This window comes from Alternaria alternata (genome assembly GCF_001642055.1).
Source record: "Alternaria alternata strain SRC1lrK2f unplaced genomic scaffold CC77scaffold_19, whole genome shotgun sequence".
In the NCBI taxonomy this organism is placed as follows: Eukaryota; Fungi; Ascomycota; class Dothideomycetes; order Pleosporales; family Pleosporaceae; genus Alternaria; species Alternaria alternata.
The window spans coordinates 70878-93652 of NW_017306208.1; the positions used below are offsets into that span (position 1 = coordinate 70878).

Sequence of the window (22775 nt, forward strand, 5' to 3'; positions counted from 1 at the left end):
GGCTTGCGTCTACATCGAGTTCTCCGCAGCACCTCCGCTCCGAAGAGGAAGTTGCAGCCGAGGCGGGAGCTAACCGCCGTCTTTGCATCATTGAACTTTTTGACATCGTGCTCACTGAACTGCCCTACCATCACCGTTTCCACACGTCTGCCTGACCTGCAACACTTGCGCAAACTACTTTCCGACCGACGCGTTGCATCTGAATTTGACTGCACAACCACAAACTTCAAGATGGCGACTCCAACCCCCATACAAAATATGCCCATCCCACCAGAAGAACGCCTAGCCCTCGAACAACAAGCCCGCTACCAACGCATAACACGCAACCTAGCCATCGGCGGCCTTGTTCTATGTCCAACAATAGCCGCCATGCCGCCCCGAAAATTAGACCTCTACACATTCTCCCTGGGAATCGGTTTCTACCTCTCAGCCGACCACCTTATAACCCTACGTACGGGCCGTGGCCTTGTACAAAACCTCAGTCCAATGCGCACAATGGAACTACCCACCGAACGCGCCAAAGAGATGCAGAAGATATTGCAGGAGGAGAGGGAAAAGAGTAGAAAGAGTCTAGAGCGGAAGGAGGGGCAAGAGAAGAGTATACTGGGGAAGCTGTGGATGGGTGATGAGGAGGAAGGATGGAAAGAGAGGAGACTCGAGGAAGAGAAGAAGGCGATTGAGGAGGGGAAGAGTTATGGTGATATGATTTTTGAACAGATCTGGGAGGTTTGGAATTGGGATAAGAAAGGAAAGGGCGCTGACGGGAAGAAAGAGTGAATGAACATCCGGGCCTCGGGAGCCAGTTCTGTTTGTATAATATGGATGTAAGATACCGTGGAACCTCACGTTCATGATGCCACGACTTGAATGCCTCAATGAAGACGGAAGAGCGAGGAGTTTGAAAGATCATTGTCTCGGCTCTAAACAGCAGTCAGTGGATACTCGCTGATGTCAAATCTCCATGTGCGCTCCGGCCCTGCGAATATTTTGTAATACAATGTATGCGCGACGTGGCTGACTGAAAGAACATGGTCTGCATTGACGAATGTCTCCAAAATGTCGCAACTGATGGTTTCTAACGCAGGCATGGCAAATAAACTCTCTTCCCACATGATATCGAGAGCGTGCCCGTTTCATCTTGGCACTGGCTTACATGCATTACGTGCATAGGAGCGATGTTTGCCTAGCGGTCATGTCATGTACGTAGGTATCCGTCTATTCGCCCTCTCCAGCACCACCGTCTATGCTCACCGAACCCTCTAAGCCCGTCTGTCTCAGCTCAGGCCAACGGAAGGAAGAAACAGCATTATATTTGGGCATCGTTTACGCAGCCTCCCATCTCTTGTGTAACATCTTTCGCGTACCAGCAGACCATAGATTGTGGTTGACCATTCGCGCTTTACTCAATATTGTGAACCTACTAGGATCAAGCGAGCACATAACAGAATGTCTCAGACAAGCACGCCGCTCAGTCGCACAGCCGTTGATCGGTTCTCTCCATCGATGAATCAGGATCAACAACTCTCACAAGCCGACTTCGAAGAATTGTTTGGAACAGCTGATTCAGCACAGCCTGTCTTTTTGTCAAACGACAGCGACATATTTGATGAGCTCGGATTTGCATACGAAGAAGACTGTATTGTACCTGCTGATTCATCAAACCCCTCCGCAATCTCGACCCCCAACTTCTCCAACTACGACTTCGGCCAGAACGCCGCAGTGTACCCGACCCCTGGGCCAAACTCACCACATCCGTACCCACTAGAGCTGCAACGAGTTCATCCAGCGATAATTGATCAGCAAGACTACAATCACCGTCCCCGTCCTACACGATCTCAAACGAATAATGCCTACAACTATCCAGCACAGCTGCCACAATGCTACGGTCATCGTCGTCGATCGTTGAGTACTAGCGACGCGAATCGAATCGCTGCAAGTAATAGCATCAACAACCCAACTTTCATTCGCCTTCAAGCACCACGCGCGAGATCGAGTACACCAGAAGACAGGAGAAGGAATGGTCTATACTACCGGCATGGAAGGAGTGCAAGTCAAGGTCCCGCGCAAGGAGACAGACCAACGAACCCGACAAGTACACCATACCATATCTACAGTGACTCGTTGGTAGGTGGCCTGTTACCAACACCCATTGGCACACCACTAAACGAGTTGGCCGACATTGAAGAATTGAATTACCGCACTGGCACAACTGTTCATACAGTCCACTCGGAAGGCCCGGTGTTTCGACACATGAGACGCCCTGACGAAATGGCACGAAGCAGGCGCATCATTGAGATTGGCGCTCTCGTCGTTTCCAATCGGTCCAAACTGGATCCTAGACTTGAGCCGCTTAGTCCGACTGCGGATCGCGCACGAATCCTGGAGAAGCTGGGCGATATCGAAGAACATCTTAGGAACAAGGAATGTAAAGAAGCGCTCCCAGCGTGTATGACGATTCGCGTTACGCTGTCAAGGAATATGGACGCTGAGGATGTGGATGTAGCGGACAACACAGTAGAGGTCTGTTCAGAAGCGCCTGGCAAGGAGCGCCTGGAAACGCAATGCGATACGTACGACGATCATGACGACAACGAGATCATGGAAATGTTGATGAGAGAGAATGGCGTTGCTGGACAAGACGAGGTAAATAGAAAAACAAAATGAGCACTCACTACATTGCAGGCTCTCCATACACAGGATAGTAGCTCAGCCATGATGCAAAGACTCTGGATACATGTGTTTACAGTATTGATCCTCGAGTGTTCATGGAGAGGGAAGAGTTGGCGACGGCGCTTGAGAGGTCAAACCTTGAGAGCAAGTGTGTATGTTAATGAGTAAAACGAATATCAGGAAAGCGTTTATTCAACATCCAGTCTGCTCGGTCAATGCAACTAAATCCAGAATTACACGTCTTATACAAAAAGTGGAATGCAATTGATGCAGCTCGTATTCCAAACACGCTAACTCGCGCCTTCACATGATCCAGGATGTCGCCCCACTCGCCTCGGCTTACATACACTCAGCTCAAACGTGTCAACACGCGCAACATCACTTCAACCGGATCTTCATATTAATTATCATGATATTCCAGGTAGCACCTCTAATTGTGGCTTCCGCGATCGCACGATTCGTAGCTGCGGAAGTTGCGCCGGAGATCACCACCGTTGCAGAAGGCTACAACGTGATTGCCAAGCTCCCATGTATTGGCTGCCCGTTCCTACACCAGGACACGTCACAAGGCAGCGATGCACCATGGACTGAGAGGAAAGATGATAACGCTCTGGTGATTGCATCCTACTCTCGTAAGAATGACTTTGCAGGCTGACGCTCTCCAGCTGCTGAACATCTCTCTCCCATACGACTCATCGCGATTGAACATCAACAATGCTCCACTGCTAGCAGACTCAAAGATTCTGCCGCGGATATACGTCAATCAAGTCTTGTTGGACACGTCGAAAGACGATGTCGATAAGCTTGTTGAATCCAATCAGCTCGACAACCTTGGAGGTGCTTACTTTGGCGCTTCATACTCCTACTCGTTACGTCGTCTCAAGGAGTCCAACGCGCTGCTATTCTACTTCGATGTCATGGAGATGTGGACTGATCTGACCTCTCCACATCTTACCATCATCATGGACAAGGAGGAGCAGAAGGTTTTGGAAGTCGTGCTTCTACAGCGTCCCTTGCTCTCAGCTGGCGACCATGCGAGCGCGTACGAAATCATCCGTGCTTCACTCGTTCCACGTAAAGATATCAAAAAACCGATGAAAATGCACATGTGGTTCCACGACTGGGATGCCAATGGCAAGAAAGGCACAGCGACACATATGGTCAATTCGGCTTCGTCATCCTTTATCGACTACATCAGCTCTGGCATCTGGTCTTTGTTCATATTTATTCTTGCAGTCATGGCGCTGTTCGTCATTGTGTGTTTGTTTATCATCTTTGGGTGTGGATTGCATAAAGACGACTACGAACAGGCGCAGCATGGCAAACGCAAAAGTGGTGGAAGGAATGATATAGAGTCCGTGCGGAGGTTCAGGACACCCGAAGAGCTGGGACTCAGAGGCAGTGGAAGGGTGGTTGGAGTTGGGAAGAGCGATTGATGGATCGGGGTGTAAGAAGCCATGAGCACGTCATCGATTATGGAAGACTCGCCAATCCACGCGTTCTAATAGTGTGCACTCGATGCAGGAGAATTTTGAGTATCGTCGCCTTTCTCTCTTCCGCCTTGGAAATCCTGCTTCGAGGTTCATCGCGCATCATGTTCCCACCAGCTAGCGCGTCAACACGGTTACACGGAACCCACAAGCAAGAAGCCCCTGGGAAGATCATGCCACAAGCGAACACATCTCCCGCGCTCACATCTCCACCACGATGACACCATCACGAGCGCGACGATCTTCGGTGCCCAAACAAAACAACTCAAATAGAGGGTTCAAACAGAAAAGCATCTGGCTACGATGATGGTCTCGCTTGTGCTATTGGCTAGCGACGTCATTCCGAACTCTCCGCGCCGCTAAACGTCATTCGACCAAGCTAAACGCAGCATCGCGACTCGCACCGTACTCATTGATTGCACGATCTACGTGGAGGCTACGTTTAGTCACATGGCTAAACACCAGGCCAGAAGGTTGCTGGGTCTCGATGCACGTCAACGTTGTCAGAGTCTGACAGTAACTCGTCGTCATGGCCTCGGCTTGTGAGGTATGACCGCATAGATTTGGTTGATGTGATAAAGTCTCTTGTGTTTGCGTCCAGAGACGCAACATTACTATAGCAAAATAATTTGAAGAATTGGTCTTGCACAGGCGCTGTCCTGCGCATCCGTCCAGCTCGCACAATGGCCATCACAAACACCACCAGCACCGTCCAGGCCATCTTCTCCCTCCATGTCGTTACAGCAGGAAGTGCTATTATCCTCCTCCTGGCGGCCCTCGCTCTGTTCGGTCGTCAGCTTGCTGGTGGACCAGGCCGCCCACGAAGATTCATGAAGTTTACCAGGTCAACCGAGAAGAGGCACAGGTACTATCTTCCAGCCTCTCTTACTCAGATGTCACAGCTACTGACACGCAAAATAGCTCTATGGGAACTCAAATCTTCCTCATCACCGGTCTCTTCACCCTAATGATCGCCTACGCAACACAATCCTCAATCGTTGCCCTTCAATCCCGTCTGAACTCACCCTTCTATATCACATCCGCCTACTCCTACCCCCAGTACACTGCGCCATTCGGCAACAATGACTCCATCAAATATGGAAAAATCATCTCCATCCTGTCCTTCCTCTACCAATGCGCCATGATCATCATGAATGCCTGCATTGTAGGCGCCATCTGGATCCACGCCAACCACGTCCAGAACAACGGTACCGGTATCAAGGAACCTGGTTTTCTATCTTGGATTTGGAACGGGTTCTGGATCTTGGCTATCCTTGCTCTTGGATTTGCGAGCTGGGCTGTTGGTCTTGCAAGGCGTGGTAGCGGCAACAGTGCGCTTGCGTACCCTAGTTTGATTCGCAGTGACTATCTTGTCCGAACATTGTACGTTACCTACGTCGCTGTTGTTATTGCGGCTTCGACTAGTGCGACGCTCGAGGCAGTGCTGTGCTGGCTTGGTATCAGGAAGAACGGCGTCACTGGTGTAAGTCTACTCCTCTTGTGCGCATAAGCATGTGCTGACAACTTCTAGAACCGCTCCAAGTCCGCTCTTACCCGCTTCGTCTTCCTTGTTACGCCTCTTGTTTGGGCCCGCAACGCCTTCTCCATTGCGCAGCTGGTACTCATCTACAAGAACGTGAACAGCTATTCGCGCACTACAAACCAAGCCCTCGCTTTTCTCTTCATCATCTTCGGCGAGCTGTGCGATCTTGGCATCCTCGCTTTGGTACTTTTGGGCGCCTGGAGCTTTGGCCGTAAGGGCGAGCATAGGCCTGAAGTTGTCAAAGATGCGCGTTACAGCGAGAGCATGAGGGACAGCTCTTATGCGGGTAACCGCGGAAGTACTTACCTCGACGGACCTGCCGGACCTACTTTCGAGGAGGGTAGAGGTCCCACCTATGTTCCCCACGTCAACTAGTGGGGATCAATAATGATTGTATGAGAAGTATTTACTGTTGGAGGGGAAATGTTTTTGAAGCGTTATAAGCGAGCCAGCAAGCGAACAAGTACATAATGATTAATGTAATGAAGTTCTTCAACCATACCTCCAATTTTATACTATGTGATATAAGGCTTGGTGTATGAGTTCAAGACGGTACGGTGTTCGAACACGCTGCATGATGAGGATAGAAAACATTTGATCATAACATGGAGACGTGGGAGTATGGGCTATATTTCTTCGTATATCTAGACTCATTGTCATGAATGTATCCGTGAGCTAAACAGCGCATTCCAAAGATATCCCTACTTGCTCTATGTGTACGTCATCCTCCGGCCTGCATCCCACTTCCGTTGTGGATATGAGGAAGAAGACACAGTGCACTTCTTCTCGGGTGCCACAGTCTTATCGAAGACATAAGATGGTCCAGCCTTGAACTTCTCAAGCTCATTGACTCCAATCAAGTGCTTGGTTCTGCAGCTTTTGTGAGTGAGGAGGGAACGGGCGCGGATTTGGTGATGCTGTGGCGTTCATGTCAGCTAATGTAAGCACTGAGGGAAGTGTCTGTCTGAGTTCTCTAGTTTCGCTTTATAGCATGCCTTGTCGTCATTGCAATGGTATTTGCAGCTCGTCTCCCAGCTATCAAGCATCTTTTTAGTTCTTTTCCTCCACAGACTTATCGTTCCGTTGCCCAATCACCGTGTATAACGAGGTGCAGAAGGGTCATCGCGGTACTACGCGTGGCAGTGGATGGTAGCCACAATATAGCTTCATATTTATGTACATACAGCTGCGTGATTCAAATGACAAATATGTTATCTTTTACCTCACTCAGATCGCAGCGGACCCAGCATCACATTTTCCATGAATGATTATAAATAACTGATCAAGAATGCATGCATTTCCATACGCTCACTCGCTAAATCAAACCGTAAACACAAGAAAAGAAGTCGCTGAACAAAGAGAAGCGTGCGCGCCAGATCAACGCCCACGCTGGGTATCTTACAAACATGCAAAGTTCATGCCAAACTCAGACGTATCCAGAGGAAAGAAAACCTTGCCAACCATTCCACGTCTCAAGACCGCATCAAGCGATCCAAAAGTCTCAAGCATATCCTCTCATCCTGTCCTCACCATGGAAGAAACCACTTCCGCCAAACCCTTCTTCCTTGGGTGTCGCCCACACGTCTGGCGTCGCGACGTCATCGTAGCTCGGCTTCCGCGCCAGATCCTCAGAGTAAACGCTCGAATCATCATTACCCCATCGCTGGTCTTTGCTATGGCTGTTCTGGCCGTAAATCACATTTCGGTCATGCGTTGGAGCTCTCGGTGTAGAACAGCTTATCCGCTGATCTTCACTTGAGATTATCAACGTGTCAGGAGAAGGAGTAGGATACGATGGTGAGGTAGCGGTCGCTGAAGCGATGAGTTTGTTGACCAGAGCATGTAGATCTGACACGTCATGTTGAAGAGTGCGGACTTGTGATTCCAATGCCTTCCTGGCGCCCCTCTCGTGTCTGAGCGCTTCATACACGTTTCGTAGCGCTCGCGCATTCTCCTCGTTGCTGCCCGTATTGGGAACGGGGGGTACCGCTAGAGTTGGGGAACCAGGCGCAGGCTCAGGATCAAGAGTCTCGCTACTTGATTGATGAATGGGCTCTTGGTGAATGCTGGGTGCTGCTCTGGAGTGAGATCGCGAATGAGAACCGGATGCGGATACGCTCCGATTCCTTGATCGCAAGTTACGAGGTGCGTTTTCGAGAATGATGGTTTGCCGGTTGTTGCGGGATGACATCTGGCGGGTAAGTGATTCGAGGTTAGAGTACCTGTGTTCGAGATCTTGAACGCGGTCCTCAATGGGCACGCGATGTTGACTCTTGGCTGGCGGCGGAGGTGGTGGGGAGACGTCTCTGACTTGAGGCGACTCTGGAATAGTCTCCTCTTTGGGTCCAAACAGCGCATTCTTCAGGTCGCCAAAGTTGAAGGCCGGGACTGGGGGTTGCTCAGCGTGCTTCTGCTCGCGATTCGGCTCTTCGGTGATCGGAGTGGGGGTCTGCGAGTCGTCCGCCTGGACGAGCGTCGCGCTCATTTCGTTAAAAGACTCGTTGTCTGGTTCACGAATCATGGGCTCCTGCGTCAGCACGGTGCGAACGGTCTCCACCGTTTTCGCCGTTTGCGGTCTACTGTAGATGCTGCCGGACATGTAGCTCTCCCGCCAGAACTTAATCTCCGCACTTCGTCCTCTCTCCGTCGACGCGCGTTCTTTGGCGAGACTATGAAGAGCATCTGCGCTTCTCGATCGTCGTCTGTCGTGTCTTGAGGCCACCGTTTGAGTGGGACTGGACACGGCGATACCAATACCTGGAGACATCTCATCTTCTTCCACCCTTTCATCCCACGCTGATAGCTTCTCTCGGGGCTCGTCCAGACTGCGCCGGTGAGTGATAGCACTTGGAACAGTGGGTAGTGTCGCTCTCCGGCGACCGAGATCGGGCCTATCCATGTCGAAAGTGAGATACTCCTTGGGTGGACTCGCTGGTGGGGCATTCACGTTCATGGGATACGGGAGATGCTGGCCCAATGGGTGCAATGGCTGTAGCTCCTCTACTGGCAGATCTGATATCCGAGGACCGGCAGGCGGTGTCCTCGGTTCTCGCGGTGGTGTTGACCTCAGCAGACCAGGATCCTGTCCATCGTCAGAATTGGATCGTCAGAGTGTTATCGCAGACTTACGCTGTGGTGGTAGCTATGACCACGCTGCATCGGTTCTTCCTCGTGATCTTCCCGGTCCGGGCTCTTTCGTCCGAACATCTTCCGAAATACATTCCTGAGCCCGCTCTTGCGCTTCTTCTTCTGCGCAGCCTTATTGGCGCTCTCTGGCGTTGAGCGAAAGGGAGTCGGGGATGCAATTGAAGTCGACGGCACAACGCTTTCGCGCTGTACTTCATTCAACTGTCGCACCTGTGGTGGGGATCTTGAAGAGATGGGTCGCTCAGTAACAGCATCATCGCGTTGCGTCTGCTCTCCTATCGGATTCGATCGCAAAGCTGACATGTGCTGTTCAGGCACAGGTGGGGGTGACTGCAGCGGTCTTGGCGGAGTTTGCGAGCGTTCATACTGATCTACCGGCGCGTCCTGCGGCTGCAATGTTCGGTCCAGCACGCCATTCTCTGCGTACTCTTTCTCTTCCTCTTCGTTCAGCGGCACATCTTCGGTGATTGGGATCGGCCCACTAATCTTCAAGTTCCCTCTCCTGATGGCCTCAGCTTTCCAGCTAGAGCGCTGCAAAGGCGAAGGCGACGGCGCTGACGCACTCATATCAGCGAGGACAAATCCTTCTCGTTGAAGCATATGGATGCAAGGCGACGTTTTTGATTCTGATTGTTGGCGAATGCGGTTATGCGGACGAGTCCTGGAGATTGCGATTAGGCGAAGTTTACCGGGATGACCCAGCGAGCGTTGAGGTTCTCGACTACCATCACCGATGTTGCGAAATCAATTGATGGGTAAGAAGCAAAGCAAAGGCGGACCGGAGCGACAAGCGCGGCAAATGTTCCTCCTCCTAAAATAGATGCAAGCAAGCAAGCGAAGAATAGGCAATAAAAGAATTAACAACGATAGCCCCCAAGAGTCAAAAGAAGCGAACTCGATCAGAAAGAGCGACGAGGTTAAACAAGAGAGACGTGCCACAGACGACGCAACGGGAACAGCAGCAAAAGAACGGGGGGGAAAGAGGCGTTCTTTAGGGTCTATGTATCAGACCGAGAGCGTCATGTACCCTTTGGACAAGGGTGCCAATAGAGTGGGGAGGGTCAGTCGGATGGGGGGTGTCGCGGCGGGAAGGAGGAGGCTATTATTGATGGCGCATTTGCGAATCAAGCAGTATGACCGGCATTACCTTTGACCACTACACAACGGGGGCTGGGGGGCTGCAGTCAAATAAAGGCCTGATCGCTGCTGCACAAGCGTTGCATTTGCATGAGAGGCCAACAAGCCGGTCGACGGCGCGAACGAACGACGTGCATGTTGTTGGATATGGGGCCGTGGGGTTTTGGGTACAGTACAGCTGCATGTTTTGGCCAAAGCGGTACACTGTTGCAATCGATACACGTCCGTTGGATGCACGCACGCGCAGGCGCGCTCGGCCATGGCCTTGTTCAGCCTGTTCAGCCCGTCTGAAACATGCTGCTAATACGTCTTGGACCTCAGCCACCCTGTCGAGCTCCCAAACCTACCACTTGTCGAGGGAAACGCCATTGGGGATCCTAGTAAAGCCGTCGCAGAGCTAATCCTCCTGTATCTAGAAATAGCGGCTTTGCTGCACTGGCCGAGGCGTTCCACGAACCCTCGTCTTGTCGCGTCGAGGTCTGAGCGCGCGAGAGAATGCATGGGGACGCTAGGACGCATGTCATGGACCCTCGGCCGTACAGACTAACACAAATCCTTGCACCAGCCTGCATTAACGTGTTTGAGACTGTCTGCGGACTAACTCCGACCATGGGCTGATTGGGGCGCGTCGCTCTAGCCCACACTACACCGTCTATCTCGCATGTTTGGTACTCTACTGCCTCTACTGCACGCGTTACTGTTGGCGATGTGTGTTGATGTAAACGTGAATAATAGGGGAGGCTGGTCGGCAGTAAGCGAGGCGTTCTGGAAGAACGTTGAGAGGAGCGACGTGGCCAGCACTTGGCGCCGTTTTGATCAACCTTTCTGCCCGCGCGCTGAATACTTCGATAGTCGGACAGTGATTGCGCCATGTATTGATGGTCACGACTCGCCACCACACACACTTTATCCTACACGACACCGTTCACGTCAAGGGTTTGAGGAAGAATGAGCGCATTACTCGCAATCTACTCCGTCGTGCGCCTCCCGATTCCTCTCTTTTCTCTTTTGTGCATGTAGACGCATGCAAGCCTCGCCTCGCCGTCTTACCACCGTAGTCTCCTGCCGCATGCCTCTCTTACCAAAGACATTCGGCGTTGGTGTTTTGGCGCAAGCTTGCCTGTCTCGACTCGCGCTTTGACGCGGAACTACTGCAGCTAAAGTCACGCTGCATACCACAGCTGCAGCATCGCGCTTCGCTTGCGAACCAAACCATAGCGCTGAGACCATCTCCTCCCCACACTCACTCCAACCCAGTAGCGAACCACAACTCCGACACTGTTTGTTTGGGAGTCCGTGGCGACAACGCATTGTCACAGCCTCGCTTACTCATACCCCTCATCCGCCCTTCTCTTGGTCCACGTAAACGTCTGCCAAGTTTGGGTATCTGAGATCGGCGTGGTCTTCTAGGTGTTGCATCCAGGCCTTCAGGAACTTGGACCCCCTATGGATTCATCAAGTCAGTAACAATGCAAGCCACTTTTCCATGGCAAGCGTATAGGAATCCTCCGCCGTATATCAGGATGCCGAGGGTGTGGTCTGAGTGTGGGTGACGACGAGTTCCCGTGTGATATAGCAGGGGAGCGTGTCACGGCAGTTTCGAGTTACGCGGGTTTCAGATTTGCTTATTCGCAAAGAACATGTCCCGACGCCCACGTTCTCGGGTATGACCGAAATATGCGATGACGAGGAGGGGATCAATTGTGCGACCAACACGGAAGGCGAGCGTTGCGGGGGGCATGGATTGGGGATGGAATGTGGACGTACTTGCTTATTGTGTCCGAGTCTCCTATCACACAAAGATGTCGCTTTGGGCGTGTCATTGCAACTGCGTCCTTCATTAGCCCATCGCACACACTTGCAGCCGCAATTTCATGCGTCGATATTGCGGCGAGTCGGTAGGATTGACGTTGACGTACCATTGAGCCGTCTCTTCTCGCCCAAGAAGCCCACCTCATGCTCCGGGTTGCTCCGTACCGTACTGACGATGACAGCTTCTTTCTCGCGGCCTTGGAACCCGTCGACCGATCCTAGTTCGATGCCAGGATATGCTTCTTTGAGCATTCCAGCGAGCAATGCGAGCTACCAACGTCAACGGTCAAACCCCACAATCTACATGGATGTCCGGGTTGATGCGCTATGCGCACGAAAGTTGAACAAGGGTGAGAGAGACGCGTACCTGCGCATTGTATGGCGTAACCACCGCAATGTCTTCCGCTTTCACACCAGCATTGATCAGATTACCGACGTGCATCTTCACCAATGCCGCCTCTGCTTCGTTAGATTTACTATCGCCGAGACTCATGCCTTTTCCGCCCTTGCCTATCACACCCTCGTCTTCGAGCTTCTCAGGGAAGTCGCCGCCTTGTGTATCCCAGAAGACTAGCGGTTCTTGCGTATCTTCAGTGTCTTCGACATCGTACTTCAAATCTTTCAGCAAACGATCCTTGACGAAATCGGCTGCAATAAGTTTCGAGTCGTATAGCTCATCGGACGGAAATCGCATGATCTTCTCATGCATGCGATATTGCGTCGTTAGCATACGCTTGATCGACGGGCCATGCAAAGCTAGTAGCCGGTCGAAAAGCGTTGTTTCTAGCGTCATGCCATCGATCGGCTTGCCAGCGGCCTTTTCTGCGTTGTCTTCTCCAGCTCGGGTATCCTTACCGATACTCTTCTTGGCATCTTTCTTGGCCACTTTTGTTTGATTTGAGTTGAGAGATTTGATAGTAGGTGGTAATTGTAGATGGTCACCGGCCAACACTAGCTTACTTGCCTTGACCCACAGCAGAGGCACCCAGCATTGCGCTTCCAAAGCCTGACTGGCTTCGTCTACGATGACGACGTCGAACTCTTGGCCCTTGAGATGAAAGCCTCCTGCGCCATGTAGCGTCGCGAGGACGACTTTACTGCCAGTCACGAGGTTGTTCACGCATCCCTTTTCTCGCTCTCTGTACTCTTGTCGAAGCTCTTTCAGCTCGGTATAGATCTGACGGCGTTCTTTGGCGTTGCGTGTCTTGCGAATAGACGATTGCTTTTCGTCCATTTCCTTGCGGACGTCTTGGACCAAGGCAGCCGCTTCTGATGTTCGTGTAAGGACATCAAGAGAGTGGTTCAGAACGGATGGTAATAGGCGTGCCGGATGTCCTAGGCGCACCATAGGTACCTTGTGGGAGGCTAGTCGCTCGACGATATTGTCTACAGATATATTGGATGGACCACATACTAGCAGACGGAGCTTCTGCTTGAGCAACTGTAAGATCAGCTCGATAAGAGTGTGTGTCTTGCCTGTCCCAGGAGGACCATGAATTAGCGCGACTTCTCGTGAAGCCAGTGCAAATTTAATTGCCTCTTTCTGGCTGTCATTGAGCCCTGGATCGTTCCATTCGAGCTTGTGAAGAGGGTTTAACGGATCATTCAGATCTGAAGGTAAAGGTGTAGGCGATGCTTGACCAAAGAGTACGCGCATGAAGGGGGTGTACTCTTGATCTCCAAGCTTTTGTAGTCTGCTCATCGTTTGGTTCATCCTATCATGCATAAGTTCAAGTAGCTACAAAAAGAATGCATTTAGAAAAGACGTACCTTTTGTAGGTGACGTCGTTGGCCAATTTGACTCTAGTACATATATCAGCCTTGTCGTGTATAACACAACCGTCCACGACGCGTAGACTAACATCCATAGCTTGCTGCCAGTAGGCACATCTGCATCCTCTTTATCCAGCACAATTTCTACATTCTCCCTGCGCACCCGTAACACGACCCCCTCGGCACCCTTCTTCTCTAGCTCTTTCTTTTCCGTCTTCTTTGCGCTCCCGCTAGGCTGGTCCTGGACCGCGACTATATCACCCACACGTATGCCGTGCTCCGGGATATCGGGCTTCTCGCCTTTAGCCACAACTGCCGAATCCAACCCTAGCTCGACCACGGTCTTGCCGCCCAGCCCTGTCCGTATAGAAGACACATTAAGGTTCAGGATGGCGAGACCGGCGCGTGAGAGGGCGGTAGGCGTGTGCGAGGAGAGAAGCGCGTTTGTTTCGGACAGCTCGGCTTGAAGCTCGGCATCGAGGAGTGTGAGCTGCGATGCAGCGAACGAGGGAATGTCTGTGGATTTCGGCATGGTTACGACAAGCCGCGTGTGTAGACGTGGGGTTGTTAGTAGTTAGAGGTGATCAATAGCTAGTCCAAGAGTCCTCGGCGGGATAGCGGGGTCTTGCGCTGATTCAGGCAGAATTCGGCATCATAAGCCTTCTACCATGCGCGACAGAAGGGGGCTGGTCAAGGGCACCGTCACGGTTGTTGTGTAGCTGAAGCGCACAAACGAACATTAGCACGACCGGCCGATTTGCGGGACCGTTTCGGCCCAGGTGCCATTACGTCATGACACTAGCCCGTTTCAATTCATCATCAAAAAGTCCTCCAAGATGCACACACATTTATTCGATATAACATTATTTTTGAAGCACGTAGTACTTCTGGTAGCAAGCGGCTGATGAGGCCGCGGACCGCACCAACAAGCGTAGTACCGACGCGATCTATTACATGTCGTTCATATTTCCGAAGCAATAGCCCGTAAAATTGTATCTAAACAAGTGAGCGTACGAAGTCAGTGTATGATCCAAACAGTTCGCACAGGGGTATGACTTACAACCAGAATTCTTTCTGCGCAAAAGGCCCCGTTTCTTGCAAGCCCCTGACCGGTAGGCTAGTTTTATTCTGCGACAACCAGCTCTCTCCAAGGTCCCACTCCGTTGCAAGTCCTGCCCACCGACTGGCTTGTGGCAATACCAACCACCGCGTTGCTTTTACGCATGAAAATCTGGTTCCCATGTTCGCACTCGTATATATACCCGTGGGATCTTTGTTCGTTTCGAGGCTTGCAATGATGATGAGAGCCATCATAAAGCCCGTGAGAAGAAGACTATAGAGCCTGTACCACATGCTGGAGACGCAGGGTATGATTGTGGTTGTAGTCTGACCACGAAAGAAATAGAAGGTGTACAAGATGAGCGATATGGTAATGAATGCGAAGTAAAACATCCCGAGGAGGAACGTTGTCATCGTGTATCTATACGTGTCTGCTAGAGCTGGGAGCGGGGTGATGATGAAAAGAGCTATTATCCAGACGCCGCCGAACACAAGCAGGAAGGCGATGCGAAAAAAACGGCTTCTCCATGAGTTCGCAGGAGATCTAAACGGGAGTGTACGAGTCAGTATTTGTTTTCAATGCAGTTCCTACAGAAACATTACTGACCGGAACCTGGATGTCTCCGATGGCATCGTTATCAGCGGGTCCAACGCTCTAGGGGGATGGTCGAGTTCGATGTCATCGTATTTGGCCATAGTACTTTGACGAACAGGCCCTGCTGTCTCCGTGGATGAAGTATCTCGCAATCCGTCTCCCTGGTAAATAAAGTCGTCCGTAAGCCAAGCGGCAGCACACAATCGCAAAAGACCCAATATGGACAGAGGGAAGAAGAGAGTGTCTACGCCGAACCCAATAGCAACACCAGGAAGTGCAACCCCAGCAACACTACCAACGAGTATGTAAAATGCTGATGCACCCTGAAGTGTTGTGATGACAGTCTTCAACATCGTCAATGAAAGTATTTCAACACGGGTACTCTCTGGATAACGCAAGCAGTACGTAGCAGAAGTCGTGACCATCTCTTCCCCACCATTCCATCCATCCGAGGTCCAGAATATCGCATTGGTAGCTGCTAGGTCATGGCGACTCCACTGAATCGCACGAATGCGCCGATCGGTGATCGCAGCGTATCTCCAGATGATGGACGTTGGATTACAACTACACAACCGATCGTACCACTTAGGGCGTCGATCAGTAAGATACGACGTCGTAGGCGTCCCGGATATGAGATGCTGAAGCGGGACAACCGTTAGTATTTCGTTGCTGGAGAAGCACGACTCGAGAACAACTTACGGCGATCAAAGGAGCTAGACACAAAGTGAACAACGAGATCCATTCAGAAAATCCGATACATTGGCATTGAAAGCGAAGAGGCTCGATCACGATATTGGAAACTGGCATCGTGATTGTAGCGGTGAAAAAGCGCGTTGAAGGAAAATTAAAGAGGATATCTGCTTGTACTTTTCAGGCCCCCAACAACAGGGGGATTGATTACGCGCTTGCAAGCACAGGACGTGATCATTGCTCATGATTGGATCTATGCAAGAGCCGACTTGTGCCTGCTATCGCAAGGACTTCAAACTCTTTCAGCTCGTAAATGTAAAGTAGCCCTGACATGTTCCATAAGGCTTCGAGAAGTGCTGTGAACCCGACGTAGGAACGCTATTTAACACCGCGTAGAAAAAGCGGCCCGCGCTCGTAGCGAAAGCTTGCATGGCGCCTCCGCGGATTCCAGAACAGAACAGGACACCGTACGACCCCAAAGTGCATTTATCCTTAAGGCCCGCTCTTTACCCAGATCTTGACACAATGCATAATCTTGCACAATCATCTCAGGAATGAAAATTTTCTATGCTCATTGGTGGCGGGATGGCAGCATGCGACGATCGCATCCATGTACTGTCGTGCGGCTGAACTGTCATGCCGAAAACAGCGAGTGGAGAGCGGAGACGAGGCTGACATGGTGCAATCAACTCCAAAGGCAGCCTGATCTCATCTTATGTGCCATTCTAGAATGATGTAGCACGAAGGCCTCTCGGATAACCTAATCGCGGTTGTAGGCATGTTGTGATAAGATCCAGAAAGTCTTGATCGTAAGTAAAGTTTGAGGGCTCTTCCAATTGAATGTATGGCTTAGTAACACTGCACTAGCTTCTAATCCCAACACGATCTCTACGCATCAAAGCTTTGAACATCCATCTCACCACCAGTGTGCGCACTCTCGATATCGGAAAATTGAGAGCACTCTTTTCAATTTTTCTTTGCTCCTTCACTGAGCTTTCGGAGTGCATGCCGACCACGACAAGTCATTTGTTCTGATCCTCTCACCCGATCTCGGGGAGCGCACCTCTCTACCGATGCCACGGCAACTCCCGTTGACCACGATTTGTGAGACTGTTCAATACGGAGAATACGCTCCACTAGTGCCAAGAGCTATTGTTGGCTTCAAAGCGATCGGCCACCAGGCTGTGCCTAGGTATACCGAGATTGACGTAGCTCGCTGAGTCCTCCAGACCACCCTTAACATTCTCACATGTAATCTGATGTTGCGCAAACTTTACGGCGCACCGAGGTTCTGCTGTGGTCAGCGAGGCGTCGAAGAGGAATGCATTGGGCGATAGATTGGCCGAAATCGTGGGGAAATCCATCTTGAATACCCCGCATTCTGTCCACGCGGTACCAAGTAATCACCCATGAATGGCAGCATCTCCGTCAACAGAATACGAACCAACGACTTCCGGCTGGTCTCCGGACAGATCGAAGACGACGATTCAGTCGATACACCATGTACCGGGAAAATGCATCCGTCTGCGTCTCGGCAGTTTACATCACCCTTGGCATTGAGATCCTAAACCAGGCGCCTTTGCAGTACGCATTTGGTGGATGTTGTATTTGAGTCAAATCGATTGCCGTTGAAGATGCCGAAAGGAAAGACCAGACGGGCGATGTTTGCAAAGACTCGCGTCGTTACAAAACTAAAAATTACCTAGGCATGATCTATGTCGTGCGACTCGTCCGCTAAATGCGCCGACACCTCATGATCCACCACCTAGTGGATAGGCGCCGGGAGTCAGCTACCAAGAGCCCAAGCCTATTCAGGCTCTTTCCCCTGGCCGAGTTTTTCAATTACGTTTTCTGATAGGTCGAAATTGATTACCTCTACACACCACATCATTCTTACAAGGCTGTCAGAGCTCACTTCCACCATAAGGAGTGCGATCTGCGACCCAAAAATCCGGCAAGATGTTATTGGAGCATGGGTATATCTGCAGCCACGGAGTACATCGAGCTCGTGTTTATTCTTCCCGATTAATTCATCGACCGGACGTAGTCGACGTGGGTACCGTCCGAGGTTCGTTGCGAGAAAAGCTGTTCCTGGCTTGTGACATCTGCTCTACCGAGATGGTTAAGTATCGCGTGTTGGATAGTGTTAGTAGAAGCAGTCTTCAAGAGCGAAATCTTCGTTTGGTTCGAACAACAGGAGTCAAACACATACTCACCTCAACATGAAGCTCACAATACTCCTACCATTGATTCCTTTGGCTCTTGCAGTCCCAGCACCTCTGGAAAGGCGTGCAAATCCCACCGTTATTGCTCCTTCACCTCAAGCTACGGTTGCTGGCACCAGCATCGCGAATGTTGAATCTTTCAAAGGCATACCATATGCACAGCCTCCGATTGATCAGCTGCGACTGAAACCACCTCAGCCATTGACTTCCTCCCTAGGAAAAGTCGATGGCACTGGCATTCCGAAAGCATGCCCACAATTCTTCTTCAGCATAGACGAGAGAAACATTCCAACCAACGTTCTAGGAACCATATTGAATCTGCCACTCCTTCAAACCGTTACCAATGCCGGAGAAGACTGCCTCACTGTCAATGTTCAGCGGCCAGCTGGTACAAAGGCTGACGCCAAACTTCCCGTACTATTCTGGATATTCGGTGGTGGTTTCGAACTTGGATCTACTGCAATGTACGACGGAGCCAGTCTTGTAGCCGAGTCGGTTGCTCAAGGCAAGCCCATCGTCTTTGTTGCGGTAAACTACCGCGTGGGCGGGTTTGGCTTCATGCCCGGAAAAGAGGTGTTGGAAGACGGTTCAGCCAACCTGGGGCTTCTCGACCAAAGGCTGGGCCTACAGTGGGTCGCAGACAACATAGCTGCATTTGGAGGTGATCCCGAGAAGGTGACAATCTGGGGTGAGAGTGCAGGTGCTATTTCTGTACTAGATCAGATGATGCTGTACGACGGCGACAATAGCTACAAGGGGAAGCCCCTCTTCAGAGCTGGTATCATGAATTCGGGCTCGATAGTGCCAGCCGATCCCGTGGACTGCCCCAAGGGTCAGGCTATCTACGATAGAGTGAGTTCTTATTCTTATTGGAGAAAACGGAGGACCATTGCTAACCACCACAGGTTGTCGAAGCAGCTGGATGCGCTGGCTCCGCCGATACTTTGGCATGCCTCCGTACAGTTCCATACACGAAATTCCTCAATGCCGCAAATACTGTTCCTGGTATCTTGAGCTACTTTACAGTCAATCTTTCCTATCTACCACGACCAGATGGAAAAGCCCTAACAGCATCCCCCGATGCCCTTGTCAAGGCTGGAAAGTACGCCAAGGTGCCCTTCATTGTTGGCGACCAAGAGGATGAGGGTACCCTTTTTGGCCTTTTCACTTCGAATCTTACCACCACCAGTGAGGTCACGACGTATCTCTCAACCATCTTCTTCAACAATGCTTCGCCAGCGCAAGTCCAACAATTGGTTGGCAGTTACCAAACTATCACGGAGGACGGATCACCTTTCCGAACTGGCCTCCTCAACAACTACTACCCGCAGTTCAAGCGCATTTCCGCTATCCTCGGCGACGTGACATTCACTCTTACACGTCGCGTTTTTCTAGAAGTCGCTGCGCAAGTCAGCCCTAGTGTGCCGTCATGGTCCTACCTTGCGACGTACGATTATGGCACGCCTATCCTAGGGACATTCCATGGCTCGGATATCCTTCAAGTCTTCAATGGTATCTTGCCAAACAACGCCGCCAAGTCTATCAGGGGTTACTATTACTCCTTCATCTACAACTTGGATCCCAATGAGGGAAGTGGACTGATGAACTGGCCAAGGTGGAGTGAAAGCAAGAAGTTGGTGAACTTTGGCGCGAACAGCAACAGCTACCTGAACGATGACTTCAGAAGTGATACATATAATTTCTTGAAGGATAACGTAGCGAGCTTGAGGGTTTGATCTGAAAGGTTTGATATTCTAGCGATACCAACATCTGAAAGTTGGTCATGACGACAAACGAAGTAAACGAAATGAATAACTATCTCATATATCACTAGTTGTTACCAGTGTTGCTCTAGTATCCACCGCCGAGTGTTGGTTGCAGGCCATACGTCGCGTATGCATGGTCCACATTCTTCATGGACAGCGAATCACCCAATGCCTTCTCGAGCCTCTCACCAATCTCTTTGTCGACCTTGGCAAACATTTCTACTTGTCGTTAGCTTATAAGTTCTCGAGGTAGTGTCTCACGAAGCAACTTACTGATCGATTCCCTCTGCACCTGCGGCAACGCCTTCTTCATATGTCCGCTCAAGTTGTCAATGAAGATCTGGTCATCGCCCCACTTCTTGCACAACGCCCACAGATTGCGCGGCTGCTCGAAATCCTCATCCGTGACCTCGGATGTATACGAGCTCACTTCACCAACCCACTTGTCGTGCGCAACATCCGGTGGGCCGGACTGAATCTTACGAAATGAGGAGCGGACGTAGTCGGGGTCGGCACCATAGTTTCCATCCATCCTCATAGGACCGTCGCGTTGGTAGGGGCTGTAAACGTTCTTGGCCCTGTTGCATGGCAGTTGTTGGTAATTTGGACCAACACGGTAATGGGCCGCGTCTGGGTAGCTGAACATTCTTGCTTGAAGCATGATGTCTGCTGATGGACCAATGCCAGGTACTAACGTGCTTGGCGAGAAAGCCGCTTGCTCAACATCTTGGTGGTAGTTCGCGGGATTCTTGTTTAGCGTGAGTTTGCCGACTGGAATGGGCGGGTAGTCCGCGTGCGGCCAGATCCTAGTAGCATCGAAAATATTCCAGCGGTAGTTTTCCGCCTCTTTGGGATCCATAACCTGGAGCATCATGGTCCAGTGGGAAAGTCACCATTCTCGATCGCATTGAACATGTCCTTAACATGGTAATCTGGCTCTTCGCCTGCAAGTCGCGCTGCATCTGCAGACTTCATAGTAACGTTGCCGGCATCAGGCTTGAAGTGGATCTTTACGTATTTGAAAGATCTATCTTCAGGTTTGCCGAATTTGAAAGTGTGGACACCGTAGCCGGTGATGTTTCGCAGAGATTCCGGCACGCCTCGGTTGCCAAATAATTGCATGAGCGCATGCATTCCTTCCTAGACATCGTTAGACTGAGTTGAGTAGATGACAGGACGTATTAAAGGTGTGACTCTGATGTGATGAGTGAACCTACCTGGTTATTGTTGTGGAAGTCCCAGAACATAGTAGAGTCCGGGACATGTGTCTGCGGGTGTGCTTGATGGGAGCGATTTAGAAATGGAAATTTCACGGGATCGCGGATGAAGAAGACGGGTAGGTCATCTCCAACCATATCCCAGTTTCCCTCGTCGGTGAAGAACTTCAGTGCCCATCCTCGGATGTCGCGGACGGTGTCTGAAGATCCCTTCGATCCAGCGACGGTAGAGATACGAGCTAGGACTTTGATCTTCTTTCCGATCTTGTTCAGGAAGTTGGCGGATGTGATGTGCGAAATGTCGTGAGTGACTTCAAACTCTCCCCATGCTCCTGCAGCCTTTGCATGTACAACTCTGCAAAGCGTCAACGTATGAAGCATGTATTAGATCGTGCGTTATCAACATACCTCTCTGGTATCCTTTCGCGGGGAAAGTGCGCAAGCGTCTCAATGAGCTGAGTGTCTGAGAGTAGAGCGAGACCACCACCTTTGAGCGGCGAGCCTCGAAGTACCGTCTGGGCTGTTGGATCTTGAACAGGACGTCCTACATGCTTGTGAGCGACTGACTCAAGAATCACATACGAGGGCTTTACCTTCAGCCAGAGTATATACTGGCGCATCGGTGTTTTGCTGCAATAGGTCCGTTAGCTACGATGTAACCAACATCAAGGTGCACACATACGGAAGCCATTTTTGTATGTACAAAAGTGCTGTCTATGATTGTCTGTGATAGAGCTTTCCTGCTGGAGAATGGGCGCCATTTTTATGCAAATATTCCAGGCTTGTAATTGTCGTGATGAAGTCATTCTCGACGCGTACTCGTAGATCTAAGGCAATTCTTTGGTGCGTCATTCTTCTGTAAGATACAGGTCCATTACCTATCCCACTACTCGTTGTGGGACTGTCCCCCTGTCAATATTTGCGGTGCCCTCTTTGCCATCGGCGCATTGGAGGAAATTTTCTCATAGACACCCAGAGCTTAGGTAGCCAGAGATAGCGCAGATCCGCGGGTTGCGGTCTTCTGGAGCATGCTTGCTGCTGATGACTATAGATGACTATGCTACGCGACGCGGCATGCGCGTTGGAAGTCGCTCAAACGCGGCTGACTGGGGAATGACGATTGTGCTCCGGATGATTGGCCGAGTCAAATCGGACTTATCATGGAGATGGCACGGATTTGTGGTGGAGCTAGATTACCTAGGTACAGTCCCGCGCACGCCCCTAAGGCGGGGTCGGCTTCTTTGCTCTGTAAGCAGAACATCGCGAGGAATCACGCAACCAATTGTAGAACAAAAGAGTTAATTCGAAGCGAACAAAACTCCGCCCACAGGCTTATCCAAGGTTTATGATCAGGCTAAAAAGAGGGTTGAGAGGGCAAGAACGCTACAACGCCTACACGCGCCGGTGCGCACCAAGTAGCCTATTCCTCACACGCCAGAATCATCCTGCAAGATATCCAGACTGGCTATGAGCCTTCCAGCCATCACAGTTGCTCTTCAACGCATCATGGTCGGTCAACCCTGCAATCTTGTCATACTGCTCCACGAACTGCATCGCAAATCCTTCGGATATGTGCCAGCCTGTGTAGATGTTAGTACAGCGATTTGATTGCAAATGAAGAGGAAAACATACCAATGTGACATTGCATAAG

The 22775-nt window shown here is 50.9% G+C and overlaps 9 protein-coding genes across 9 annotated transcripts; 5 read left to right on the forward strand and 4 right to left on the reverse strand.

The window, feature by feature from the left end:
- Positions 1–104: 104 nt before the first annotated feature.
- On the forward strand, positions 105–1108 carry CC77DRAFT_1023236 (hypothetical protein). The gene has a single exon (XM_018525627.1). The coding sequence runs from the start codon at positions 259–261 to the stop codon at positions 775–777; it is 519 nt and encodes a 172-aa protein (XP_018382486.1). The 5' UTR covers positions 105–258; the 3' UTR covers positions 778–1108.
- A 275-nt stretch (positions 1109–1383) lies between these two features.
- On the forward strand, positions 1384–2867 carry CC77DRAFT_995482 (hypothetical protein). The gene has a single exon (XM_018536465.1). It carries the CDS (start codon positions 1447–1449, stop codon positions 2662–2664), a length of 1218 nt encoding a protein of 405 aa, XP_018382487.1. The 5' UTR covers positions 1384–1446; the 3' UTR covers positions 2665–2867.
- Positions 2868–3079: 212 nt separating this feature from the next.
- Positions 3080–4106, forward strand: CC77DRAFT_942489 (hypothetical protein; the record flags this gene model as incomplete). Its single annotated transcript, XM_018534865.1, has 2 exons — positions 3080–3283; positions 3336–4106. 2 exons carry the CDS (start codon positions 3080–3082, stop codon positions 4104–4106), a joined length of 975 nt encoding a protein of 324 aa, XP_018382488.1.
- Positions 4107–4589: 483 nt separating this feature from the next.
- CC77DRAFT_270565 (hypothetical protein) lies at positions 4590–6094 on the forward strand. The gene is made up of 3 exons (XM_018530963.1): positions 4590–5025; positions 5082–5643; positions 5692–6094. The coding sequence occupies exons 1-3, from the start codon at positions 4844–4846 to the stop codon at positions 6076–6078; spliced, it is 1131 nt and encodes a 376-aa protein (XP_018382489.1). The 5' UTR covers positions 4590–4843; the 3' UTR covers positions 6079–6094.
- Positions 6095–7204: 1110 nt separating this feature from the next.
- Positions 7205–9417, reverse strand: CC77DRAFT_943025 (hypothetical protein; the record flags this gene model as incomplete). The annotated part of the gene is made up of 2 exons (XM_018534894.1): positions 7205–8785; positions 8833–9417. The coding sequence occupies 2 exons, from the start codon at positions 9415–9417 to the stop codon at positions 7205–7207; spliced, it is 2166 nt and encodes a 721-aa protein (XP_018382490.1).
- Positions 9418–11684: 2267 nt separating this feature from the next.
- Positions 11685–14104, reverse strand: CC77DRAFT_942780 (P-loop containing nucleoside triphosphate hydrolase protein; the record flags this gene model as incomplete). Its single annotated transcript, XM_018534882.1, has 5 exons — positions 11685–11815; positions 11907–12069; positions 12167–13514; positions 13570–13602; positions 13662–14104. The coding sequence occupies 5 exons, from the start codon at positions 14102–14104 to the stop codon at positions 11685–11687; spliced, it is 2118 nt and encodes a 705-aa protein (XP_018382491.1).
- Positions 14105–14556: 452 nt separating this feature from the next.
- Positions 14557–16242, reverse strand: CC77DRAFT_969412 (hypothetical protein). The gene is made up of 3 exons (XM_018535789.1): positions 15926–16242; positions 15284–15864; positions 14557–15175 (listed from the first exon to the last, which is right to left on the reverse strand). Exons 1-3 carry the CDS (start codon positions 16031–16033, stop codon positions 14629–14631), a joined length of 1236 nt encoding a protein of 411 aa, XP_018382492.1. The 5' UTR covers positions 16034–16242; the 3' UTR covers positions 14557–14628.
- Positions 16243–17709: 1467 nt separating this feature from the next.
- Positions 17710–20007, forward strand: CC77DRAFT_270636 (lipase 3 precursor). Its single transcript, XM_018530964.1, has 2 exons — positions 17710–18993; positions 19047–20007. Exons 1-2 carry the CDS (start codon positions 18139–18141, stop codon positions 19875–19877), a joined length of 1686 nt encoding a protein of 561 aa, XP_018382493.1. The 5' UTR covers positions 17710–18138; the 3' UTR covers positions 19878–20007.
- CC77DRAFT_1097549 (catalase-domain-containing protein) lies at positions 19885–22180 on the reverse strand. Its single transcript, XM_018529900.1, has 7 exons — positions 21807–22180; positions 21718–21754; positions 21533–21668; positions 21125–21479; positions 20832–21047; positions 20181–20769; positions 19885–20126 (listed from the first exon to the last, which is right to left on the reverse strand). The coding sequence occupies exons 1-7, from the start codon at positions 21813–21815 to the stop codon at positions 19993–19995; spliced, it is 1476 nt and encodes a 491-aa protein (XP_018382494.1). The 5' UTR covers positions 21816–22180; the 3' UTR covers positions 19885–19992.
- Positions 22181–22775: the final 595 nt, after the last annotated feature.